At 43.4% G+C, this 27,944-nt stretch overlaps 1 protein-coding gene across 3 annotated transcripts; it reads right to left on the reverse strand.

The window, feature by feature from the left end:
- NOD1 (nucleotide binding oligomerization domain containing 1) lies at positions 1-27,883 on the reverse strand. 3 transcript variants are annotated; one of them, XM_087770257.1, is made up of 12 exons: positions 27,687-27,883; positions 19,322-19,660; positions 17,256-17,430; positions 14,208-16,011; positions 12,107-12,190; positions 10,964-11,047; positions 8,793-8,876; positions 6,659-6,742; positions 4,444-4,527; positions 3,722-3,805; positions 1,617-1,700; positions 1-183 (listed from the first exon to the last, which is right to left on the reverse strand). In XM_087770257.1, exons 2-12 carry the CDS (start codon positions 19,535-19,537, stop codon positions 111-113), a joined length of 2,856 nt encoding a protein of 951 aa, XP_087626383.1. In that variant the 5' UTR covers positions 19,538-19,660; positions 27,687-27,883; the 3' UTR covers positions 1-110. The 3 variants fall into 3 exon arrangements, 2 of the variants coding, with proteins under 2 accessions (XP_087626383.1, XP_087626390.1); XM_087770264.1 differs by lacking the exon at positions 27,687-27,883 and adding an exon at positions 27,451-27,512; XR_015707519.1 differs by lacking the exon at positions 1-183 and having other exon boundaries at positions 1,636-1,700; positions 3,722-3,970.
- Positions 27,884-27,944: the final 61 nt, after the last annotated feature.

Here is a 27,944-nt window from a genome sequence, read left to right on the forward strand (position 1 = left end):
CATGATTAGCTGCCATGAGCACGGCAGATTTACACCTTTATAAACTCTGCAGTCTAAGCGTAGGAGTAACCTTTGTAACATGAAGCTTGTCGAAATGGGAAAGTCCGCATTTAAAAGCAAATGATCCGTTCTTCGTTTTCAAAAGCTTTGGCCTCTTCTTGGCTTATCAGGTTCCCGTTCAAACTGGAGGGGAAAAAGAAAAGGGATGTGAAAGCAAGGTAGTGACTGTTGCCTATCTTCCATTTTTCCAAGATTTTGGAGCAGAGATTACAGATTTGCAATTCCATGTGAGCTGCCTGCTTCTCAAGGGCACACGGCCGGGAACCGGCCTCAGACAAGTAGGCTACAGCACTGCTGTTCCCACTGCACATATGAGGAACAAGGCTACTTCTTCAGAAATAAAACCTGAACTAATACCTAAACTTCACTGAACTAAAATCAGTGTTGGATACCCAGCTGTTTGCCTTTCAGCAAGCAGCATATAGCTGACAAAGGTTCTTACCCTGCAGTGGGCTAGTTTAAAGAAATTTGAACACTCTTCAGAGCATTTTGTGTCTTCCATGACAGCATGGGAAGAAAACTCTGTTAAGTACTCAGGCATTATACGGCAAAATTTTCAAGTCTGGCTACATAAAGTTAATCTACACTGGTATTTACACCCCTGAAAATGAGCAGCCTGGTAAGTGCAGCTTTCAGAAATGTTGAAATCTATTAAACCATTTAGACTCATGAAATTATTGGGGTTAATGAACACCTCTGAAAATTCAGGCACGAATCAAAAGACAGATTTCAGTCTGAAGATTCAGAACGATTCGAGTGGGAATTGATGCCTCTTCTGTAGACGAAAGCTGACAGTGGCCTTTGAAAAAAGCATCTCTTCTGCATCTCCAGGGAACCCACTAGTCAGATAGTGAGTCATCATCTTTCTAAGCAAGAATTCAGTGTCCTCTCACTAAAACAAATATATATATTTAAAAATAAATTTCATGTTCAATAATAAAGCAGTGGTGCTAAAACCAGCACGGTTCTATTGACTCCTGAGCTCCCTGAGGTGAGGGAAGGAGTGTGGTATTTGGCTTTGTGCCTTACAATGCACACGTGTGACTACGTGATGCCTACCTAAACCAAACCAAGCAAATCCTACAAAAAGTTAATCTTCTCCTAGCTTAGCACTTTCAGTGTGTTTGGAGCACCACCCAAAGAAAACCCAAGCACAAATTCTATGAACCAAATTAGTATGCTAATTAAACGTAACCATCTCCTGCTTGTTGGGATTTAGCTCCTGAAAAGCTTGAACATGTTCAGACGTTAAAAATAAAGCAGGACAAGCAAAACTTGGTCTATAAATTCAGGCCTCAATTCTGCAAACATACACATTCTGCGAGTCAGTGGTACAGACAGATGTGAACTAAAAAAACTGCTTGTCATTCGTAACACACAAGGAAGTGTTTCAATGACAGAGGCTTTTTACCTATTTGAAACCCACAGCTGGAACTACAACCCCCTGCCTCACATAAACTTGCTCTGAATTTTTTAGGCTGGAAAGTAGTAATGCCAAAAGTGTTTTAGAGGGAAAGAAAGTTTACAGAGTGAGGCTTGGAGGAGGGGATCTTTACCAGACTTCTTTAATGGCTGTGTTCTCCTTGAGAGCTTCGCTGAGATACTTCACCCCTTTGGCTGTAATTTGATTCTGGATAAGCCTAAAAAGAAAGCACTTCATGTCAAACTAACATGCAAACTAATTTACAGCGCACGCACAACCTACGCTCAGCTTGACGTCAAGGAGCAAAGCTGTCTGCCACAAGAAGACGGTTGCGATTTCTGTCTGTGAGGGTGGTACACAGTATTGGTCAAATGCCCCGCATGCACTTTCAGAAACAGAGCCCGGAGTATCAGTCTTTTCATCTTGCATGTGGTTGCATTTTGGAGATACTGAGCTTAATTACATAGCTGACAAATTTCTGCTGAGAACTGTTTACTACTGGTATGAGGTTGTGATATTTGGACTCTGAGACAGACTCACCTGTTAGCTCTGTTTTCTTATTAAGAACACTGCGAGACATTTTTAAGTGAGGTACAGAAAATTCTGAGTACAGAACCTGTGTAAGCCTAGTGTTTTAGCAGGTATGATCTAGAGGTTGCCAAATCCTCCTGTCTTGTTTATCAGACCAGCCAGATCTTTGAAAAATAAGGCACTGAATTTGACTCCAGTATGAGCAGGTGCAAGTCCCAGTGAAGCCACCTTAGCAGCTATAAAGTATGTCTAATCTGAGCTGAGGGGAAAAAAAAGAAACAAAAGATCCTCAAGTAGCACAACTGAAGAAGCATTAGGTAATTCTTATTAACCACCATAGACCATGCCCCTAGCTAAAAATGAACAAAGCCTCCTCATCTGCATGAGTATAAAAATACTCATCAGCCTCGCCTAATTCAGTACTTACCTTTCAGTCTACCATGGTGTGCCCCATAGTTGTACCATTCCATGTGACTGGCTGCATGAATCCCACAGGATTCAGGATGAGGCTGAAAACTGGAGTGCATTGAATGATCTCTTAGGGAGGGAGGGAAGGAAGGAAGCAGGGACGCATTCCTATTAAAGGACTTCCTGCACTTGGTACGTTAATCAAAATGCAAAGGGATCCAGTAGATTCTTTCAGCTACTGGAAAAACACAGTAATTCTGCCTCAAGTTCAACTATCTATACAGGTCACTGCCTTTTGGAGGTATCCACTGGTATAACCAACAAAGTAGGATAGAAATTTGTCTGTTGGACAATACTGAGCCACGGTAAAGACATGTATCTAGATTATTATGCCTGCTTTGGATGGGGTAAGTTTTACGATGAATTCAAACCAAACTGCTCCGTGAAGCATATCTGCAGCTGTGTGCAAATAAATCAAGCCCTCCCCCCACTTTTTTATTTTCAGGGTGATGGGCACCAGACCTTCTACTGCTTTCAAAAGAGGCTACAAGTACTTGGCACCTCTGACAACCGGCATGCATCATGTCTTTGTATAAGCTTGTAAAGGGACTCCATTTATTATGGTCTCTTGATAGCTTGGAATGAACGGACGGCTGTTTGTTTCACAGCCCACATCTGCCCAACTCCATCCATGGACAAATTCTTGTGAACCTCTGGATTAGAACAGCCAGTGTTGTGTTTTCTTAGAAGTTTAGCAAGTCTCTCTGTGATTGCTAGAACTAATCCCCGGGTTCCTGGGGATTTCTCTCTTATAGATGAGTGTCTTGCATGAGTGAAAGTGCTAGCCCTAGAAGAAAACATCAGGCAAATGGGACATGCATTTACATGTTTGCCATGTAGGTTCTTGGTTGAAGAGTAAGAGCTGAGCTTGCTACTTTCATAGTATGATGATAAATAGTAAGAATCATAATAAGGTTATTCTATTCTAGCTGTCTGCCTGTATTTTTTTTTTGAAGCTTTTGTGTCTGAGGCCAGTACCGTTCCCCTAAGGGGCGATGAAATGAATTAGTAGTTCAAAAGTTACCAGGACACACAACCAGCTTAAACTTTTCCCTGTATGAAAGCAGGTTCAAAACGCTAGACAGCAGCTTTATTAACTTTCCATTAGAACTGTCTACAACCAGTCAGCAGCATCCAGACCATGCACAGAAAGCTTACGGTGACCTACATAGACTTGGAAGGTGAAGCTTTAATGCAGTGACTGCCAAAGAGCCTGTGCCTCTGTGGAATGTAACTCACCATAAATGCACCAGTTTCTTGTTGACCTTCAGCATCTCTGCAAAACTCATTGCTGCCTCATCATCCAGCTCATTTTTAGTCAACCTAAGTGGGAGAAGAAATGTTCACTTAGGGTGTTACCATTATTTTTCAGCCCCCTGTTTTTCCAGCTTGTCTGTGACTTAGCTTTAGACAGCCAAAGGGGGATGTGCTGTTCCTGCCCTGAGCAGTTTCTAAAGGCTGGGCACAAAGAGATACTGAAGAGAAGCCCTGGAGGTAAAAGAGACAAGAGTATCAGATCTTTATTTCTCAGAGCAATGTTCTAATGATTCTTTCTCATGATGTTTTAGTATCGCAAAGGTGGATGAGGTGTGGTGCAAAAAGGTAGAGAGGGAGAGACAACACCGAAGAGGTGCAAAAACTGAGGACAAAGAACTTGACATCAGATGATGGAAGTGAGAGAAGATGGGGAAAGCAAGATGGAGGGAGCAGAGCAAAGCATGATACTGGGGCATTGGAATGTGTCCTAAAGGACACATGCTGCTGATCCATTACTCATGTCCACATTCTTCCAGAGGGATACACCTTGTAGCTTGCTGGTAGTGAAAGCATAGGGGGTGGGGGGAGGAAGAGAAGGAGAAGGGGGGAGTAGGAGGAGACAATGGGATGGGAAGAAAGAAAATTAGGCTGCAGCTTTCTCTGGAGAAAGAAGAGGCGGAGAAGTAGACCACACTGTCAATTACCAGAATATTTTCACAGAGTTGTTGTGTTGCATAGCTTCAGCAATGCTTTTGCCTCCCTCTGTCGTGATGCCATTGAACGCGAGACTGTGAAGTAAAGATACAAAGGTGTAAGAAAGAGCCAGCATCACTTGGCTCTTCCACTGCCAAATACTAATGAATATCGTGGATGATCTGTTTCCCCGTTGTACAGTGCAGCATTTGGGTGTTTCAAAGGCTCACGTACTTTGCAAACCAGTAAGTCCTTATAACTTTTACAAGTGAGAACAGTTCACAGGCTGCAGCCTGAGTGCAGGCCTGTCATGCAGGCCATAAGGTTTGCTGTCAGTGAGTTGTACTCTTGGGACTGACAGCAGAGTTGCACCCAGGGATTTGAGAGTCAAGGCTTTTAACAAGGACAAAGAGTTGTACTTAGTAGTACACAGGTATTTACATGCATTTCTCATCCCAACTCCCGGTACAAACTGGGCACTTTGTCCTTTAAGTCCTTCAGATGCCTGAATACCTCATTCTTCTTCCAAACACAGCACCTTCTGTTGTGTATGGAGAGATGAGCTTGTAAATGCATGCTTTCCATTACAAACCACAAACATTTCTTAGTCTGCCCTTCATTCTTTGAATAGACATTGGCAGAATCATCCAGTTAAAAGTTATGCTCCAGGCTTTGAGAGTTCAAAAAGCATTTCCCCCCTCAAAAGCCAGGCCAGAGCCTGAAAATAATGCAAGGTCTCAAAAAAATGTAGAAAGGGGGATCAAGTAGGGCAATGGCAGGAATATGTGTTAGCATGAGTCCCTCCTAGCTTCAGCTGAAACTAGGTATTCTCAGTCCATCATGACTGGGCCTAAAAATGGCAAATACGCTGAAGTAAACCGATGTAGTAGGGACTATCTTCCCTTAATCTTCGCATAAAGCTACCACTGGTGCTAACTATGAATTCAAATCATGAAGCAGGATTAACCAGTGGAAGATAAGAAATGAACCCAAGTGCAAGTACACTGCAGAGCAGAAGATTCACCCTGCACAGGTGCCAGCAAAACCTAGCCCTGGCCAGCACAGTTACTCCTCCTTATTTTTGCAAGCACATTAATCAGCATATTTGTTCCCGTCTGGGAATCCCAAGTGCAACCCAGCTCTGATTCAGGTTCAAAATGTTTTCTTTCAAGTCTGATGCGTCTGGATGGATTCTGCAATTATGGGAAGATGGCTATTTCAGATGATAGCTTTTAAGTTTAAATATATCTAGGTCACTGCACCTGTTCAGCTTTTAATTTTTTAAGCCCAGCTATCCGCTCGCAGAAAGGAGGACAAGACACCAGCTCTGAAATCCCTGGATCTGAAGTGGCGGCAATAAGCTCTCCAGAGATCCCCAAACTCCCCAAGTACCGTATTTCTAAAGAAACTAGTGCCATGTGCCACCTTGTGGGGAAACCAAGGAGCCTTGTCTGCTCCTTCACCGTGGAGGCCAGTGGAACTGGGAGACAAATGGAAAGGATCACCATGAACGCAGTGCTCCAGCTGTACGGAGGGACTCCAAAACAGCGGCAGCTGCCACAATATGCATCTTTAAATCCTGAGCCAGCATTTGAAAGTCTGGCAGGGGATGGGCTGGCTTCTCCCCGTACTGTGGTACCAACTTCACCCATGCGAGGGCTTCCAGAAGGCTAATTTGAGATGAATCACTGAACTCCAGTGAGAACTACATCTCATTAGCACTGAACGTGTGGTGTCATAGTTCCACTGGAGTACAGGATGAGCCTGAATTTAAGAATGCTCCAGTCCCTACCCAAACAGTTTATCACCTAAAAATTACTTTGGTAAAAGCTGTTGTACCTTTGCAACAGAAACTGTTAACACTGAGCTCACTGGGAGCCTGATTCTGTGACAGCTGGTGCATCCTTCTGCTAATGCTCCCAGATCAAAATGGCACCCACTGACCATGTGCTTTCACAAATGCCAGTAACTCTGTGCAGCATGAGGGGAGGAGGTGCAGAGGAAACGATGCCAGCCCTGCAATATTTTTAACTTGCTTAATGGCTGCACAGGGCTTTTTGATTCAATCTGGCCTCTTGCTTGCACCAAGAGCCTGTTGGTTACACAGCAAAGGCTGCAATACCAGATGGTGTTCAAAGCCAACGCTTAGTGGGAAGAGTCATCGCTTCAAAGCACAATGGGAAAGCCAGCGCTACGCTGAGCTGCCTGGCTCCGCTGGTGTTTTACCTCACGTTTGTTAACCTGGGGTGGTTCCTCAGGGCCTCTGCAAACGCCTTTGCTCCTTCGTCTCCAACTTGATTACCCCACATCCTGGTGAAGAGAGGAAACCAGGAGATATCAGCTGTGCTGCCCTACTGCCCCTCGGCATTGCATTCTCCCCTTTTTCTCTCCCCTCCCCTCTCCCCGTGATTACTTCACAGTCTTTCAGGCTTGTGAGAAACCTGGCAGGTACCCTCCCCGCTGAGCCAGGCACGTTCCACTCCCTGCACATCACACCACCAGCCTCTGCTGACTCACCAGTACCCTAAGGCCAGAGCACAGAAGCAGCAGCTCTAGGAGACAGCCTGCTGCAGCAGGAGTGCTTTTGCTCTGCTGGGCAAACCCTCCGCAGCCCTGTACCCTTATGGAGTAAAGGAGTCTTGTGGTCTTGTACAATGAGCTGCTGTGAGAAATACGCCAAGTCTGAAATCCTATCATTTCCCTGCTCAGCGTTTCCTCCCCATACCCCTGCTGCAGTTTTCCTGTTACCTGTTGGGCACAGACTGGCCTTTACACAGTGCAAAGTACAGGTCTTGGGAAAGACTCCCCAGATGCACAACTGCACAGGGACCCACACACAAATGGGTGACTTTCTGAAGGGAACTGCTCTACAAGCTCCCCGTCTCCTTCAGAATAGTCTGGGAAAACAGTTACAATTCCTTCAGCGTTACACCCAAGTGGTATCTCCTCTCTCTCCAGCTGCCAAGAGAAAGATCAAAATCTCACAGGGACACTATAACCCTGGGCTCTTCCACACATTTGTAAGGAATAGTATTTCCAATGGCAGAACATCCCTTGGTAACACAAAGGGTTAAGAGAAAGTAATGCTGCAGAGATTTGATCAACATTTAATAGAAGTATCTGGTCAAATCTTTTCTATGCAGACCAACCACTTTGAAAGTTCACCCTATATTATGAGGCTTGAAAGCGCCTCTGCTGAGGTATAAGATTTTTTTTACAAGGATCATGGCTTGATGACTCAGAGCCACACTCAGCTTGATGGGTAATTAGTTGGCAGCTCTTTTAAAATCAATTGAGCTTTGTGGTATCTAAACACATCCACTTCCAGTAAGTTCCCTAGAATTTCCTTGTCCTTCAGTTCCAATGCAGTTTGTTATGTAAATGCTGAATATATACCTGTTTAAACATTTCTCTCCAAGCTATCCGAAATCCATTTGGAGTGATTATTTCCTCCACAGGAGAAAACAGGAGTCCTTCACTGAAATTACAGCAAGTACAGCACAGCAGACCCAGCTATATGACAATGGAAGCATGCATGCTGTTGACTATACTTGTGAAATGTTGTAGAACAACAAAATTAAAGGGCAAAAATCTGATTGTTCAAGTCTGATTTTTGTATTTCAGGGTTATTGTGATATTCACAATGGCCAAACAGAGGTTTTAATTCCATGTATTTGAGTATTAGATTCTGAGAAAAATGTTCTCCTGTAGAGTGGAAAGAGAAACTGGGATTTGCTGGGGGGGGAGGGGGGGGGGGCGGGGCGGGCGGAATCAAACCCTCAAGTCTAGCATCTCTCCTGAGAAAGAGGACAGGGATTAAACGTTTACAGTACATTCAGACCTCTCTCCAGTAAGAGCAAACTCTCTGGTTTGGGACAAACTAGAGAGAAGGATGACAGAAATTCCTTCTTGCTCTCACAGCTTTATCAGGACTTGATGCAGAAGGTTTGACAATTGTAACAATGACACTTAATAGCTAGGTACATTGCCAATAGTCATAAAGCCACCCAGACTTTTAAAAATCAGCAAATATCTCTAGAACAGCTGTGTTGCTGCAAGGAAAGTGGCTATCTTTACATACTGTCCTCTTGTTAGTTTGTCTCTCCTTTAAGGTTCTGTCAGAACAGGGAAAAAAACCCCAAAACAAACATTTTGTGACCTGGAGAACAATAAAGCAGCCCTCCTTTTCCCTCTGAATGGAAAATGTTCTTGGAAAATGCTTCTGCAGCAGTTTGTTCTAATGCCACTGTGGGGAGGAATGGCAGAAGGAAAGGTAAGAATGAAAGAAGGAATCCAAAGGGATTTACAGATGCCTTGACAAGACCAAGCCCTGAGCTCTGCTCCATAGCACTGAACTTACCCAATTTCAAACATTGTCTTGCTCTTCTGGATGGCCTGGGCAAGGCACTTCCCTCCTTCGCTCGTTATTTTGTTTGCTCCTATTCTGCACAAAATACACGAATGGATGAAGTACATCACTTACAACAGTACAGCTCTTAGAACACCAGCTCAGAAAGCAATGCAAGTATTGCTCATTATCCCACTCTACTTGGCGCTTGTCAGGCCACACCTGGAATACCGTGTACAGTTCTGGTCCCCGTCATACAAAAAAGATGTGGACAGGTTGGAGAGGGTCCAGAGGAGGGCCACCAAGATGATCAAGGGTCTGGGAAGCCTGCCGTATGAGGATAGGCTGAGGGAGCTGGGTTTGTTCAGCCTTGAGAAAAGGAGGCTTAGAGGTGATCTCATCACCATGTACCAGTACTTGAAGGGGAGCTACAAAGAAGATGGAGACTCCCTTTTTACAAGGAGTCACATGGTGAGGACAAGGGGTAACGGGTACAAGTTACTCCCAGGGAGATTCCGATTGGACACGAGAGGTAAATTTTTCACAATGAGAACAGTCAATCATTGGAATAATCTCCCCAGGGAAGTGGTTAACCCCGCTACTCCGAACACGTTTAAGACTCAGCTGGACATGGTGCTGGGCCATCTCATCTAGATTGTGCTAGAAAGGTTGGACCAGATGATCCTTGAGGTCCCTTCCAACCTGGTATTCTATGGTTCTATTTAAGGCTAATTAACTCTGAAGGCTAGCTATAGTTATCAAAGATTAACCTAGAGTAAAAAAATACTGCAGGCATTTGACCTTTGGTTAAAAGACATCATTTTATGTTGTCTTTTACGTATTTTGCATGTCAGCCCTCTGAATCAGAAGTATTACTGTAGAGCCTTGGTTTTGGTGCTCAGTATGTCAGAAATGAGCTTTGGGAACTGATCCTCAAGACAAGGACCCCTGCCTAGTTTTTAATATAGTTCATAATATCAGCAGCTGCTACAGGGTACATGAATTACATGCAGCATGTTTCATGATGCCACAGGGAACAGAACATTTCTTGGCTGTGTGGCTCCAGAGGAGACTGCAGCTGATAAGCACATATTGTAATAATTTAAATCTTTCTGTTCTGAGCATAGGCTATAGGTAGTGGCATACGTCAGTGCAGCAGTGAGTGTCTCTGGCTGGCACTCTACAGAAGACCTTTTCTCTTTTTGGCCTGTGTGGGGATATCAAATGGCTGGAGTTCAAGGAAGAGGTAAGTCTTAATTGCATATACATTGGTGTAAAGAACAAACCAAAACCCCCTCAACCCACTACATTTACATAAAGTAAAACTGGTTTGTTTGACTGACTTCAGGCACATGAATATGCACTCTATCTCAAAATAATCTCTGGGGTTACTAGGCAGCCTGAAAGTAAGTCTTCCAACAGGCTTTTTTGTGAAAGTTAGATTAAATAAGCAAAGCACTGTGTCAAAGCAGTGAAAGAACCAGAGTGCTCTTGGGTTTCACAACTCTGCAAATATTTCAAGTGGGAAGGATGTGGCTAGTGTGGGGTTTCAGACCAAGTTAGTGGTAAAACAAGGACTATAACCCAAAAGTCCCTGGCTGCTGGTTGCTACATTCACACCAGCAGCTGACATTGCTGTAGTTACCTCTATTTTCTGCTATGGTCACAATTAAACCATTGGTTAATGACCTACCTTTATGTCAAACCAGTGTAGTGCGTGGCCAGGCACTCTTCTCTGGGCAAGTTCCAGGAATTAAAGGGAACAACTCACCAAGTGGATTGGGGAATTACAGAGTTGAGGTATGACATCAACACAGCCTGACTCCAATGGCCCAGAGAAGACAAGATACGAAGAAGCTTGGTACTAAATCCAGGTGAATTCACCTATTGCAAAGGGCAGCAAGGTTCATGCACCACTTAAGCCTCACTCAGGTGCTCAGACTGGATCTCAGGTCTCGTGCTCTCCTTTTGCTTACTACTATATTCCAGTAAAGACTATGGATTCGAGAGTTTCACCTGCTGCCATTCACTGCTAGACTGCTATAAAAGAATATACAACTGCCACCTAAGTTATATTTTATTTGAAACATAATTTTTGTCTTTTTTCCTACTCTCCCTCCTGTTTCAAGTTTCTTTACCTTAACTAGCATGCTGTAGAAAGGAAAAAAAAAAATCCAACATACTTAACGTATTCAAGGCTTGAACACTCTTCAATTAGTTTTGCAACATATTTGGCTCCAACGTCAGTGATTTGATTGTTGTATAAGCTTAAAGAAAAATCACATTGGTAAAAATAGGTTATTCCTGCTGTTACTTTAATATTTAAAACATGAATGTTTTATAATGCACAGGCAGCATCTATCTTTTTTGTACAGCTTTGTACATATTCACAGTTGCTTGTATTTCTGTTTTGATATATAATTCATATTGTGAAGGGCTAGATATAAAATACAAGGAGACCAGACTGTAAATCATGGGAAAATATTTATATGATTTTTTTAATAAATGGTCTTCCCAAGCAAACAAAGCTTCCCTTTATTCTTGGGTTAGTACAGAAATAATATTGCCAGAAGAGAAGTCAGAAGTGAAAACACCAAAAGAACGTATTTTTGGTCTTTTAAAAGTCACAAAATCCCCTTGCAAATATTACTGAAGATCAGATACCTGAGCACATATACTTACATTAGGGCACTGGAGGAAGGAGGCAATTCTTGGTATTCATGTTTACTTCTCAAAAAGTCATTTTTACGTAGCTACTTAACGAAGAGCAGGAAGTCAGAGCTAACATGCCTTCCAGCTTCAACTTGATTAAGAACTAATTAAGGTCTTAAAGAAATTGGTACCACGAACATGACACTTTAAACTGTATTTCTGATACTAGTCTCTACCAAGCTGTATTTGCTTTGCATAGCTGAAATAAAGCAGTTTACAGCAGAGAAAACAATATATATAAAGCACACATGATCTTGCTCGTGCTCTCTCCCCACTCCACAGCTAGCAGAAGGCTTTAGGTGTAAAACTAGCATGCCCGCATAGTTCAGTAACCTGGCAATGGTCCGCACTCCGTTATAGAAGGGCTTGATGTCAGCGGAGGCCACCCTGTGAGAGGCAGTGCAATGGAAGAGGAAGCTGTAGTCCTTTTCCCAGTGAACTGTTACAGGATGGCCGCTGAATCATTGCTGACACAAAACGCTGCTTTGCTTATGTTCAGTAAATGAGGAGGTAACTGTGGTTTCCACCCCACCTTTGCTGTGTCAGTACTGTCAGCATTGCAGTTTTGTTTTCTAGTATCAATATCTAGTGTTTTGCTCCCAATTGGTACGTACCCCAAGAAAGTCACAATTTGGTACTTGGAGAGTTCTTCATACAAGATCCTTACTCCGTGATCTGTGACCTGATTTACACTGAGCCTGGAATGAAGGGAAAGAAAAGAAAGTTTGAATCAATACAGATTACAAATGTTCATCACCCATGAGTTAATGAATGACTGGAGGTCTATGCATTTTCCTCTGATATTTTAACAGGTCCTTATGCCACATATTAAAAGCCATTAAGGGAAATGTGAGCTCAGCTTTGTATGGCTCACTTCAAAAACAACAGAAAACAAAAAGCCCCAAATCTCCAAGGTAATGCTCTGGAAGCTGTCCATAGAACTGAAAACAATAAAATGTAGTAAGTCAGAAACCAGACACAAACACCTCATCCTCCTCCTGCGCTTACTGTGATTGCAGGAATAAATTCTGCTTGACACCCTAGCAAAAGCAAGCTTTCCAAACTACTCTTCTTGCATCCTTCTCTCTGAGTACCTAGTGAAAGCCAAGCATCTTGAAAGTCACAACACATTCAGGCTCCACTGAATAAAGGTTGTGAAAAGCCCTGGCCAGGAAACAGAACTGCAGTCCCATGGGCGTGCTAGATGTTTCTGATTTTATTGTCCCAACTAGACACGAAACAAATCAATGTCAGTCATTCACAGAATAAAAATACTTCTTTTCACAGATTTTTTTTTTTTTTTAAACTTCTCAAGCTTTTTCACCTGGCCTAAATGGACACGTTCCCATGAAGCATTCCAATTCTGATTAATCACGTTTTCTGGGTAAAGGTGTCCCCATGAAAACATTTTGACGAGCTTTAGTTTCTACACAAACTCTGAAGCTGAACATTCACTGCTGAGAGTCCCTTATCACCAACAGCCTCCCTGGCTCTTGCTAGTTAGTAACTTGGTCACTTTGGAATGCGCTAGCACATAGGAGAAAGCAGAGCCCATTTCTACAGCTCAGAACAGTCTGCTTCTTTGAAAGGGATGGTTAAGCTGTTAGAAACAACATTTCCTGACCTGCAGAAATTGGTCATTAGAAATCAAAATCCTAATATCAGAAGAGCCATAAAGACAAAAAGACAACCTAACAGACCGGTTTGGTGCTGGGGATGGTGTTAAGATCATGCTGGGTATGGCATGATCATATGACACGGACAACGAATGAAAGTCTGTCCTTTTCTTCTCTGTTTTGTCTTACATACTTACACATTTCCCCCCAAATTTCCTCATTGCTTTCTCTTGGGAGGTCAGTTGATTTGCAACTAACTGGAAAAAAACAAGTGTCACTTGCTTTGATTTAGTCCTAGAGGAAAACAAGGTAGAGCACAGCCAACCAGGAGGAATAAATCCATTTATTAAAAAATATTCTCATGAGGCTGAAGGAGCTTTAAAAAAGGTATATTTGAAGTTCCTGGTTTTCTACACCTAAGTGTTTAGACAAATAAGGTATAGCTACATGGCACAACCTCAAAGGACTGGAGGTGGAACAATCTGGCCTGCAGTGTTAGAGGTGGAGCTAGTTCTCCCTGATCACACCAAGCCATGTCCTCCCTCTAGATCACCTCAGGGAAACACCACATCTAAAGACTTCAACTACATCCTGTCATGGAGTATTACATGTTAGCTTTTGTCCTGTGAAAGCCAGACATCTTGGCAGGATGTAAAAGCAAGAAATTCAGAGCTTTTGATCAAGGGTTATTGTGAATAGTAGATCCTCTCTTACCCCGTATGACCAAGGGCAGAGACAGGCTCAAGCAATCTTGAGATAATGGAGGAAGTACTTCTGTTTCCTTTCTTTTCCTTTAAGCACTTTCTCCCATAAAAATCCTCTTTTGAGACAAAACAGTTTGAGATGGAGCTAACTAAACCTACAGGTTTAAACCGTCCTGGCTTCTAAGGACTTACCACCCTTTCCATATGGGTTTCCAAATTCACAGCTTGTCCCTGCTCCTCTGACTGGCTGAACAAAGATTTCAGAAGATCTGAAACTAATTTCCAGCAGCAGTAAGAATCCTTGTCTTTCTCCACCTTCAAGATCAATTCCTCCAGCCCAGCACTTTGCGGAATAAACCAAGGATAAGCAAGGACCTGCTTGCACAGACTCCTACCTGATCACTGCAAGCTTGCTGAAACAAGGTAGCAGCTGTTTTACTCCATAGTCATTGATGTTGTTGTTGTCCAAATCCAGGGCCAGGCGCTTTTGAAAGTGATGCACAACAAAGGAAATAGCACTGCAGTCAGCAGAGTAGGCATTGCAGTATGTGAGCTTGATGTAATTGGCATGCATGCGTTTGGCAGCCAGCTTCCCCACTTTCTCACTCTGAGTCTCGTAAAGGCACCTCAGCATCCAAACAAAGTTGGGCTGGACCTGGATCTGATTGTACTTTGGAAGCCTGGACCGAGTGAGGCCTTTCAGGTGGGATCTCATGCTCTCCCCAAGGTATGTGATGAGCGTCTTTCTCTTCCTTTTAATGACTGCAGGCAAAACTAAATGTCTGAAGAGCTTCTGCTTGGATCTAGAAAGCAGGCCACAAAGAAACAGATTGGTAAAATGAAAGTGCTCATTATTTCGGAAAGGATCCTCCCCTGCTAGTTGTTTCTTCAACCAAGGAATACGAAGGCAGGTATGCTGGGCAGTCTCAGTGGAAGAACATTCATTGAAAAACTGAAGTAATTCCTTGGCACCCACTTTCTCTTCAATAACCAGGAACAAAGCTGTGAAAAAAGACTGAAGGGTTAAGTGCAAGAACTCATAGGTGGACTGATTGTCACAGCCACTGTAACCTTTAACTGTCCTGAGAAAGCCCAATTGCAAATCTTCTTCAGAGATGTTCACTGATGAGACCTCCTCCTGCTCGAAGATGAAGAAAGAGTTCTCCATCCCTTTGTATGCCATTTTACCCAAAGCTAGAAGAGTTTCCTTTCTTGATTTGAACATCTCTGCTTGGCTCCTGGTGTTGTTCTTCAGCAAACTTGTTTTCAGAGAGCGGTTCAGATGGACTTCAATCATGAGCAAAAATACATCTGTCAATGTAACAGAACAGTCTGGAAGCTCGTGGCTGTCAAACATGGAATGGAAGTGTTCATAGCATTTAAAGATAATCCAACAAAATAAAGGCACTGAACACAAACTGCAGAGATTGGGGTTAGCTTCCAACTGGTTCAATACCAGTGTTCGTTGCCCCTCATCTTTGAAAAACATGGCTGTGTATTCCTTCAGGTTGTTGTTGGAGAAACCCCGGAGCAACACTTTCTTTCTAATGATGTTTCTTTGGATCTCAGTTCCTGTCCTCGCTGTAAGAATTTTCTTGGATCCCTTAAGAAGCTTTCCTCTGAGAAGGCTTACCAGCAGCACCAGGGGGTGAATGGGTTCGTTGGGTGAACACATCTCAGGAACACTACTGAGATCAAAGTTGGAATAGATCTCATCGAAGCCATCAAATGTGAAAAGAACTGTATGAGGGAATTGCAAGATGTGATGGAACACCTCTGTGGGGTCCTGGTCTGGGTAGCAATTATATTTGAAGAGCAGGTCTTTCAAACATATGGCTTCATCTTCCTTAAAGCAACTAAACATCCTACATCGGAAACGGAAGAAAAATTTGGCCCCTATGTCCAATTCTTTTCTGGCCCAAAGGCTTTGTATCTTTTGTAGCAAGATGGATTTTCCAATTCCTGCATCACCAAAGACATAAATAGTCTCTCCATCTTCATTAATTAGCCCAACTGCATCATCAAAAAGGGCTTCTAATTGACACACTTTGCCTAGACTCTCATTGGTAAAACTGACCAGCTCCATAATACTGTCAGAGTAGATTTCTTCAAGCAGCATCTCTTCCCTCTGAGCGTATGACGTAACAAACTTGGAGTCCCGTCCCAGTTCATATCTGAGTTTCTGGCAATACCTGCTAACTAAAAAGACAGTGAAATATTATTTAAAAGACTATTATTAAAAAGCCTATGTATATGATGACACACCTCTGTGGGAACCGAGAGGGGGTAATAAACTAAAAAAATTCTTATGTAAAATTGGTTCTTTGGCAGATTACTTCTATTTATTTGTGCTGCCATCATCACTCTCCTGGGTAATTCAGGTGGTAATGAAAGAGGTAATGTATGGGCCACCATTTCCTGAAAGCCAGTCCTGACGCTGCATTGCTTTAAGGGGCTGCTATCTTTCAGCTGAGACTCAAAGCCAAGCCCCTGACCTTTTGCTAAAGACTGTTTTACTCTTTGCAAAGGCAGGGGTTGGTGGTCACTGATTAGCTTTCGCATCTGCCTTTTCACTATATTTATATTCTACCTGCAATTTCTATCAGGTAGGTGGTTATTCTTTCCTAACCTGTTTGGTAATTTTTATTATTGTAAATAGAAGGCATGCGTTTTAGAAACTGGGTGCCAGGCACCTCAAAAGATTTTTTTAAGGTGACAAAAAAAGAGTCTCAGTTCTTGTGCAATGTTGGCTTGTGTTTTTATTGCAACAGAAACTTTGCTTCAGATGGGGGCAAAGTAATTCTTGTATTTATATGGTATAAAAAAACCTCTCAGAAGGAAAACATTTTTTTCTGCAATACTTTAACTCTGACTTTTGGTATAACTCATCATTTAGGACCATAGAATAATTCAGATTGGAAGGGACTTCAAAAGGACTCTAGTCCAACCTCCTACTCAGAACAGGGTCATTTATGAGATTAGATGAGGTTACTCAGGGCTTTATCTAGTTGGATCTTGAAAACCTCCAAGTACGGAGACTGCACAGCCTCTCTGGGCAGCCTGCCTCATTGCTTGACTGTCCTCATCATGAAATACTGGCTATTCTGTTGCCAAAACATCACAGTGTTGCTAATAAATTGTAGCAGAGGCCTAGAAAATACTACAGCTGGCACAAGGTGGTTATGCCATTATGCTACATACCCACAAACAAACGCAGAAAGAGCTTGACATTAGCAAAACAGGATGTAATATATCAACATGGCTGTTGTGTTATACAGTGTGCCTTTTAATTATCTGGCTACCACTGCTAGCAAGTACAGCATGCATGCATTTATTTTCCCTGGCTGCGCCTGCCTAGACTCTCTTACTCTCACCTTACCTGGTTAGAGCTTCCTACATAGCAGGGTAGTTCTAAGGGAAGGTATATAGATGCATGACCTTACCTGGATCTGTATTTACCACAGGTTTACTACAAATATTCTCTGAAGGCTCATAACCTATTTCATCCAGCCAAGGTTGAAGTTCATAGTAAGCATCAGTGACTTTCTGCAGGACACGGATGAAATATTCTGAGACTTCTTCTCCCTTGCTCTGAACCAAGTCTAGAATTTTGCGAACCTGAAAAAACACCACGTGAAAGATGATTGATGCACAACATTTTACCACAGTTACACTTGCAGACTGCTTTAGGATCCTTTTTGGACTGGAACAGGGCACCAAAATCAAAACTGGTGCTTCAAAAACTTGAATTCAAAATCTAGCTCTGAATTTGAACCATCACAAAACTGACTTTGTATTTGGATGTTGCAAGAAAGTTGGCTCTGCAAGTTAAGGTCTAAAATCGTATGCTAACCAGGAAAAAAATGGACAAATACAGCTCCTCAATAGGGAACCTAAAGGATTTCCTCAGCCTGGCGAGATAGTATATTTTAAATCCCATGCTGGTTGAAATAAAAAAGAAAGGGGTGGTTTCTCAGTGCCCTAAATTCACCCTCTGGTTTGTAAATATTCCAGTCACATTTAGATTTACCTCAGGATCCAGCCAGATCCAGAGTGAGGTAGGCAGAATCTCTCCCTGGATCTTAATGCAATTCCAAAAAACCTACAACTCTTCCTTTTAACAGAGCAACTCAGTTCTGCAGGCGCTCTCTGTACAATGGACTCGTTGCCTGCAACTGTTACTAAAACTAATGGCTACCAGGCAGTGGCTGGTGCAGCTCAAGACTAAGCGTTACCTCTAAAAGCAAGGCAGAATCTGACCTCTTGTGCAACCAGTACAGGGCAACCCTAGTACAAAACGCTCTGCAGGACAGAGCAATCATTTGGAGGCCCATGCTGAATGTCTGGATCCTCTTCTTGCTGGAAATGAATGAAAAATTCAGTTCTAAACCAGACAAAGGTTTCTAGAGACTGTGGTCTCTTGTGAGCTCAAACCAGGGTGAGGTACATACAGCATAGCAAAAGTGTGGTATTTTTTGACAATTTGTATGCTCTAAAAAGCAATTTTATGCCTTCCAGAGAACCTCCCACAGAGTCCACTTCACTTACTGTTGTGGCCTGCTCTCTGTCTCTGCTTGGAGTCCTGATGCACTGCCTCCCCCTCAGCTTTGTTACAACAATCATGTATATTATGCTAAACAATAAGAAATGGAGATGATCATACAGAGTGCATTTATTCAGCTTTGACCCTATGCACAGAGCGAGCACTGTGTCACCATTTCAACTTGCCAGCAAGAATTACTATTTTATGAAAATAGGCACTGTTAGTGAAGTTCAAGGTCTCTGAATGTTTTATGGTTCGCCTGCCTCTAACTGTGACACTATTCTGACGCTGAATGACTGGTTGGTCAGGAAACCAGATCAGGAGTTTGCTTTAAGTCATGATGCAAAGAGCGACTGTGTACATGTGATAATTTTCTCCCATCAAAAGACCAGGAAATAATTTTTGCTACTGATGCCAAAAGATGAATCAAAACCCCAAATATGTCAGGATATATCCATTTTCCACACAAACATTTACAATGTACCTAGGTCTTTAAAGAGAAGGGAACGCATGCACATGGACAACACACAATCATTAACTTCTAAAATAATATTTCATTTCTGTCTCTCCCCCTCTACAGCAGGATGATGTGTCCCACAGCATCCTAAAGTAGATTTTCAGTGCAATACTCTGCACAATAATGAAGGCTTGCGTGTAGAAGCTGCACTCTAACAGCCACTGTAGTCACCTCCTTATCAGAGGACGAAGCTGCAGCTGCTGGGACAGAACAGCAATTACCACCCTGCTCGTTCTTACAGCTGCCAATGGGCGTTACAAGCAGTGCCAGCCATGCTGGAAAGAGATGTGCTGGAGACACTTGTCCAGAAGGAACGGGGTGGGGAAACTCCAAAATAACAAAGACTAGAAAAGACATTAGACGTAAAACTGCCAGGTAAGCCCATAAAACCCAGCGGTAAATTGAAAGCAACAAAAAGCTTATGCTGGCTAGTGAAATAAAAAGAATACCTTATCTGCTTGAGTTGGAAACTGGACAACAATCTCTGCATCTTCAGTGGAGAAGTAGTCATTCTTAATCAAGTTGTCAATCAAACACTGCGTGTTTCGGATTCTAGTGACCAGAAGTTCTCGGTATACCTTCAACAAAGCAATGAAGGATGGAGGACTTGCTCCTGGAGGTTTTTTCACAGAAATCTCCACGTTAGCACAAAGTTGGCCTTCCATAGTTGAGATAGCAAGAAGCTGCTCCACCTAGCCTCATCTTTGACAAACTGTCCATTTGAAGTGAGAAGTCAGCTTGGAGTTAACTTTGGGGAAACAGGCAATCTGTCCTTCACATTACCAAGCCTGTAAAAAGTAATTGTATAGAACCTCAATTTAAAATCTCATCCTATACAGATACATCCTTCAATTAGCCATCAAAGAATACTTTCAACCGCTGCATAATATCATGGCCAACTTTATTAAGAAAAATTTCTGATTTCTTCCTCAGGTACTTCCAGTTATTTGTTCAGGTTTTGGAAAAAAATTATCTACTGCATGCAGTCTCCCCTCTAATACCACAGCTTTACTGTAGCTTGCCTCAAATAACGCTGCTTTATTAACTGCCTGTTCTTAGTGCATAATTTAATATTTTTTATTAGCTTTTCATGTTTCAATAGACAAAGCAGGGCATCTGTCCAAACATATCTGGACAAGGAAATAAATGGAATAAAATTATAGTTCATAGCAATTAATTTTGTAGGAAGAATTAATTTATAGTAGCAATTCACTTTGCTTTTCCTTTGTTACAACAACAGACCCTGTATAAAGTGTTGCCAATATGATAACTGTCCTTGTAAGCAAGGCCTTGCGAACTCTGAGACAGTTTTAGCTAAGCTAGGAAAAAGCGTTTAGCTTCAGGGCACCAGGTTTGAGCGGCAGTAGTGAGACTGTGGGAAAACCACTGATCAGATGTTTCTGTTAAGACAGCCAAGAGTAAAATGATGCTAACAGTGAAAATGCTGCCTTAGATTTCAGAGCTAATACACTGCTTAAGGGCACAGCGCACTTCACACCTTCTAAAGCTACTGGTTCAGCCAGCGCGTGAAACGGCGAAAATATCATTGCATTTGTTTAATTTGGTTAATCTTATCAAATTCAAGTGAGTAACCATGAAAGTTAAAAATACAGTTTTTCAGAATCTGAAAAATAACGTTAGAGAAAGGACTGAAATAAGTGATTGTAAATATACAAGATCCCGTCTCTAGCGATTCACACAAAAAATCTAGACCTCTCCTTGCGCAGGAATTGCACAGAATAACTGAATTCGCAGATTCTTTCTCCATATGATGAACTAGGCCTGGAAGGCAGCATCCTGGTATCCAACCCACCTCTATCTTCATAAAAGCAAGAGATTGCACATAATACAGCTTGTAATGAAGATATCAGTTTAAAACCTGTGCAAACACTGAGGCTTGAATGCCTGACCTCAGCCCCTGTATGTACACCTAGAGACACCACATGATCATTAACTCAGACAGCTACGGGATCAGGAAACCCTCTCACTGCTGTAGAGATGTTGTTTAGAAACCATACTCTTTAGCAGGAACGTTCTCTCACTGTCTACAAATATATGTGCGATGTATGCTCTTGTTCTCTACACCAGCGCTTGGGAGCTATTTTTAGATGGCCGTTTATTCCCATTTTTCTTTACAAAAAAAAAAAAAGAAAGCAGTACGAATCAGGATCAGATGGCTCTCTATTGTATTACTAAAGAGCTTTTTTTAAAATTGCAGTTAATATACCATATAGCAGGCATGAAGTTATATTGTAATTACAATTCAACAATAAGTTAATTTAGGTATTATTTAGGTACAAACCTTCACATACGATTTCCCGTGCAAAAAGCAGAGTTTTTGCAAGACCACAACTGAACCACCTCCACATAGACAATGAGAATTTGCATGATTAATACAAATTACTGGCACCCTCCAGTAACAGGTAAAAAAACCTGCTGTTGCTTCAGCAGGTCAAGGGATATTTGGAAGAATGTTCTTAGATTCTGATTACAATCGTATTAATAAAAACAAAACACAAAGCCCTTCTTCAGCAATTCTGTAAAAGTGCCAGCTGTGCTGCTACAAAATTCTCACAATTTCCCAAGACGTTTACAGTGCGAGCAAACTTTCCACATGCTCCCCAGCACTCCCCTGACAAGTTACAACTGAGCCCTGCCAGCTCACAGATTCTTCTAGGTGACCTGCTACTGGAACGAACTCATTTCTATGGGTTTTCCATACCAGAAGCTGTAGTCTGCATCAGCGTAGCTTCTCCTGCTTGACGCTGGGGAAAGACACAGGTTATACCACTGCATTTTAGTGATACTACCTATCTACAGTTATAACCACAGGGCAAACCAGCTCAGCTCCTCTGATTTCATGAGACCAAGATGTCCTAACTTAGGGTTGATGATCTGCACAGATGCAGGTAACTGCATTAAGAGTTGGGCCCTCCAAAGGCAAACTCTGTAAATCCCCAGCACAACTGGTTTGGATCACAGCCAACTGCAAAACTCTCTCAACCAAAGGGAATGTAACCAAGTGATCTGACTTTCTTGCCACATGAGTAAGTGACTGCATCTACTCAGACAAATCAACCTTTCATTACACCATTCACATGACCCACCGGATGAAGTGGCTGATTTCTGAGTCACTCGGCTTCCTAGAAGCCACACTGGCACATCTCTTTGTTCAAGAAAGCTCATTCCATAAATGAACTCTATCATAAAGACCAAGCAATGTTGAAAACATCATTTACTCTAAAGCTTTTACAAGCTTTTAGTTAAAGAGATAGAGGCACCTCACAACACATGCAACAGAAATACTAACCCTTTTCTTTCAAGATACTGCATCTACCCAATGTTCCCTGCTTGCTTTGGTTATTCTAGGACCACATTATCCTAATGCATTTTCTTTCTTTGTGAGAAGAACCTACTTTGTGAGAAGAACCGAGACAAACATCCAGGAAACCATAATAATGAACCAAAGTGCTGTCATGTGTACAAAACTAATATAAGTATTTTCTTCACTCTTTGAGATCCATATACAAAGAGGATAGCAAAAGAGAGAAGAAATACAGCAAAAGGACAAAAACATGGAAAATATGGAAAGATCAGAAGGTCTCAAAGATGCCTGCCCTGCATCTGACTAAGTCCGAGTCAGTACAGAACCTGGTTGCTATTGGAAGGGGTGTGCATACGTATGCTGCAGGAGAGAGCATGTTCCCTTTCACACGGGGTGATCTGCAAGAGAGTGGAGAAACAAGAGAGCAATCAAAAAAAAATATAAAGTGAGGCTAAGCATCAGGGGAAAAAAAGGAGAAAGAGCAAAAATGCCGAGCAGGGAAGTCAGAGCTGGCAATATGAATTCTGTGCATGATGACGTGCTCAGTGGTATTTTCAGTGGCAATATTAACTTTAAGGCAAAAAAACCACACCACCCAGTACTGGAGAAAATAGTAATTTTCATCAGTGTCTTTTAATAAGAAAAAAATGGAAATTTCCACCATCCATAGACTAAGAAAATGTCACATCAGATGAGCAGCTGAACACCTTAAACGGTGCCGAAACAGAAAGAGCTCCTGCCAAACATAGTTAAAAGCAAGGCAGGTATGTGCATGTTTGTAGCAAAGTGTATCAGCTCTATGAAGAAACTCCAGGTCCTACTCAGACTAAAGTAGACACAAAAATTTTCTACAGTAGCAGTAATAGGTGCAACAGCACCTAAAGTCCTGATCAGCATGAGAAACATGCATGTTGTCTTAGAGAAACACGCTGTCCATAAGATTCTGACATACATGATTCCGTTTTGCTGGGGGCAGGGCAGGGAAGGGTTGGGGTTTTTTTATTTTTTAAACACGAGGCCAACGTGTTGACATCATGCGGTCTCCAACTTATCTGCAAGTCCATCACCTCTCTTTCTGGAAAGAGTCCCAGCTTCCATAGTGCTTTAACATTAGTCTTTTCAGTGAGGGATCACAGGGTTACAAAGTACTAAGTCTCTTTTTACAAGAATCTGTTAGTTTTACAATGCTAGGTTACACATCTGGTATGTTTAAAGGTAAATGCTTATGCAGCTTATAAATATGCGTTGAAAGCATTTGTGTGCTAGAGTGCGTAGAGTGTTCTTTGCCTTATCTTGGGCACTCCAGATGCTGGATTCAATTGCAGTGCAATTCTTGTGACCGATGTGGCATCAGTCATGGGGACGCCGGTAGAAAAGACTGAGACATACATTAACGTGAGACACCTCAGTGCACTGACCAAGGTCTAAAAGCATCCACTGCTGAGAACTACTGCCTCATTTCTGGAACTGTTCCATTTCTGGAACAGGGCTAATGAATAAAATAATTTTCGTGGAGTCCACCTTGAGGCTCTTACAATCCTTTGTAAAATATCACTAAGTTACGATAAAAGAGAGATCACCTGTTCTAATAGCAACGGTTTGTGAACACATCTATTTAGAGAAATGAACATTAGCATTGAGGTTTATAAACAGAAAGGTATAAAGGTATATATACACATGGGGAGAAACGGAAAGATTTTTCAAGCCTGAAGGAGCAGAACACCTAAGGAGCAATGGAAAGAGAGATGATACCTGGGCGAAGCAGGAGTCTAGTATGGGGAGACAACAGGAGAGACACTTACGGGGAAAAGCTTCCTACCTGGGAACAGAATGGACTTCTTGCTCCTGAGAGAAAAAATAAAAAAACCCCATGATTTACTCAACAGGCTGCCAATGATGTTGGAGAGGAAATTCAGTTAGCCATTTTGAGGACAGCAGCCTCGGTCAAGTGAAGAAGACGGAAAACAGACTACCAGGAATTAAAAAGAACCAGAGCGCAGAGTGCTCACCCATCAATTGTAAAGGCAAAGAAGAGACAGAAGACAGGGCCTTGGCCAAATGAAGTGTCAATGGGGATTGAAGGGATGTAAGAAGCAACGGCAAGTCTGGCAAGAGGTGCATACCATAAGCCTGCATAACTGAGAATAACAAAGAGGAACCAAGATGGGGATCAGGACAGGGAGAAGGAGGGAAATGAAAAAGGGAAATGAGATTTGTCATAGTGAGAGGTACAGTAAAAGTATTGGTGCTTACAGCAAGGTTTTGCATAATCCATGTCAATAAGCTGCAGCGGTGTTGATGGCCTCTGCATGAAGGCACTGGCACTTTTATCTAGCAGTTCTTCTGACTTCCCTCTATTCTCAGCATTGTGCAAGCATTTATACATTTATATCTTTCCTGGCCCTGCCCTTCTCACATCCTCTTTTCACTAAGATCTCCTTGCTCTTCTTCTAACAAAACTGCTACGCCTGTTCAACTTCCAGTGCTGCAACTCCTCTAGCTTTGAAGGATACTCTGGTTTATCACTAGCATTAACATGTAACGCAACAAGGTCATACTAAGTGTAGACACTATAGATAAAGGGGCTGAAGGATCTTAAAGAACAGCTAAAAAAAGTTTTGGGTAAACTATGGAATTCACTCATCACTGAGCTGGCTGCTCCCAAGGAGATTGCGTAGGATGAAGCAGTAAAGGCAATACAAGGAGCAAATCAATTAACAGCTGTTCCTTAGAGCAGCTGATTTAAGACCAAACTAGAATATTTCTGAAGAGCTGAAAACTCAGTCAATACTACTTCTTCTGTAGTCTTGCTATTCTGACAAAAACTGTTTCTCTAAATTGCCTGTGAAAAAAAGTCCTATGCCACATACCTAGCTATCAGCAGCCAGTAGCTGGAATATCTTCAGGATTTCCACAGCACCTAGCAGCCAGCTCTGGCAGGACAACAGCGAAGCACACACACAAACCACAGTGCCAGCCCAGAGCTAGTGGAGTCCCAGTTGGCATAGCCTTCTGTCTCTAGTATTCAAAATGCAATTACTCTTAGGGAAGTGGCTGTATGAAAATAGTGCCCCATCTCACATGAAAATCTGTGCCCTTTGTGTCTCCAAATCAGATTTGTTTCCTGAGAAAAGCTGTTTTACAGTGCCAGCCACCCAACTGCAAAGTCAGTACAGGAAGAGGAGAACTGGAGACTTTGATGCACTTTTTCGTTAATAATGGGAATCTAGACTCAGTCAGGCCAGTCAAAACTCAACTATTTGCTATCACCGGGAGAGACAGAAGAGAGACTGATATTCCACATCTTATTTCATGTGTGCCACAGCAGCTGGTCTTTCATAACAAAGGAAAAAGACAGAACGTATTTCCACACAGCAGCTCTCACCTTTGAAACAACCTCAACTATTTTACATAGTTCAAGAACAGTAAAAAAAGTGTAGAGGTTGGAAGCAAATGGGCACATATACTACACAAAAAGTCTGCATGTTTTGACGAGAAGCGATGTAATGTATTTATTTCCCAGAGGTAAGAAAAAATAGCCTTTTATTTTCATAGCACAAATGGTGCATTAGTAGAGCTTGTAGGGAGTCCCTGTAGTGATCTTAAATGATACTCTGTATCTATGAGGTAAAACACATTCGTCATACCCCAGTTTACAATCTCTGTGTAACTATCATTATCAATGCTACATATGTCAATAAATGCCCTGGGAGCCATACGTTAACATCACGCTAGTGTAAATCCATTACAACTCATGTGATTTTGCATTGCTCTGGGGTCACTGATATCAGCATCTTTCAGTGATTTTTCCCCCCCCCTCCCCTGTCTCTCTTTCCTTTGACTGTAGGATAAACTTTCGTAGCCATCCCTAGTTGTTTGAAGAGCAACAGATATAAAAGAACACAGAAGAAATTCTTTCTGCCTCCACCTGGTAAACTGACAAGCTTTTGTTTAAAAGGCCCAGGCTTTTACAGAAATATTCATATCCCTCACAGGTTTTGCTGCTACATTTCCTAACAGCTTACTTTTAAAGAAACAGAACTTTATATACAATGTTTGGATGAATTAACAAGCCCCTGTCAAAAAGATTTTATGTGCCTTCCTGATAACTCTTTTCTGGTGGGAAAAGTTCAATAAATAAGAAGGAACCACTACTAAAAAGCAAGGAAATTTTCTTCAATCAGAGAAATCTCGGGGATTTTTTTAAGAGATGGAAGCGGGGAACAATCTACTGGTGTATCTAAAAAATGGAACCGCTTCTCTACTATTATTTACTATTTTCACATTCAACCTGCAGTGAATTCTACAATTAAAGTTGCAATTGATGGAATCGCATATTCACGGCTCTCCTAATTCTATCTCCCAAGCTTTCTTCTGGTCATTAACAGCAAACCTAATTAGCTACAGCCACTTCACCTGCCAAAGACCACCGCTCGGTTGTGCCTGCGCATCCATCGATCCAGCAAAATGGGGTCCTGAGCGGGAACTGCCTGGGTACCAACGTGGGACAGCGTTAACTGCCGGTGCCAGCAACACCCTGGCGTGGAGGCAGGCCACCCTCCCGCCATGCCATGCCACGCCACGGCCTCCCCACAGCCACAGGGCACCAGCGCAGCCCAGGCAAACCGCTCCGGCCTCCCTCTCCTTCAGCTGTTTTGCCGTTAAAGTGAGCAAAGCACCGAGGCCTAAACGACTCCGGCGTTGAGTCCACGCATGGATACGGATCTTCAGTCAGGCTTACGGCCAGTAAATGGCCTTCCCCCCCCCCCGTTTTATCCGTCGCTCACGGGAAAGGCGAGGCAGGCGCGGGCCCGCGGCAGGTAAGCCATGCCCGCCGCCTCCCTCCCACCTCCTCCGCCCTTCAGGACCTCGCCACCCTTCCCCAACGGCCTTCAGGAAAATGACATCACCGGCCAGCATCTGTAACAGTATTTATTCCTGGTAGCGTTGCTGTATGAAGGCGCTGTTGCCCTCGCCGAGGAGCTGCGGGGGGCACCGCTGCCCGTCCCGGCCGCCGGGCTGGCCCCGCTCCCCTCTCCTCGCTCTCTGCCTAACACCGCCTGTCACACGGACACCTCCTCCCCGGAGGCGGGAAGGGCCCCTGCTGAAGAAACACGAAAAAGTGCCAAAACGTTCAATTCGGGAGCGCGAGAAGTTCACCAAGAGGCAGACGCCAGCGGGAGCCGCCGGGGCGCAGCCCTTCCCCTTCCACCTCGCAGCCCTTCCCGCGGTAACAGAGAAACTTTGATTTACCAAAAGCAGAAACTTTGATGTACGGCCTCACTCCCTCCCCCGGCGCCGGCCGCTGACCCGCCGCCTAACGCCCCCCTTCCCGCCTGCCCCGAGCCCCGCGTCCCTCCGCGCCGCCCACCCCTCACGACATGGCGGCCGCCCTCCCACACGCACGCAGCCGCCGGTCGTGAGTGGGGAGCGAGGCGGGCGGCGGCCCGGCGACCCTCCTCCGCTCCCGGCCCTTCCCCTGCACTCACCGCGGCGGCGAAGGGACGCAGGCGAGGGGAGGAGCGGGGCGTCGCCGGCCCGCGGGTGCTTCCCCCCACCCCGGCCAGCCGGGAAGCAGCTCCCGCCCCACACACGGTCTCTCCTCCCCGGCGGGAAGCGGCTCCTCCCCACGCAGGTATGGCCGAAGGCCTCTTCTCCTTCACGAACACCGCCTTTCCCTCTCCTCACCGACGTGGCGGAAGGCCTCTTCCCCCGAGAGAGGTGCCGGGGGTCCCGCCTCAGGGGAG

Source organism: Nipponia nippon, unplaced genomic scaffold (assembly GCF_047370975.1).
Source record: "Nipponia nippon isolate SJK-2023a ecotype South Korea unplaced genomic scaffold, ASM4737097v1 scaffold_1, whole genome shotgun sequence".
NCBI lineage: Eukaryota > Metazoa > Chordata > Aves > Pelecaniformes > Threskiornithidae > Nipponia > Nipponia nippon.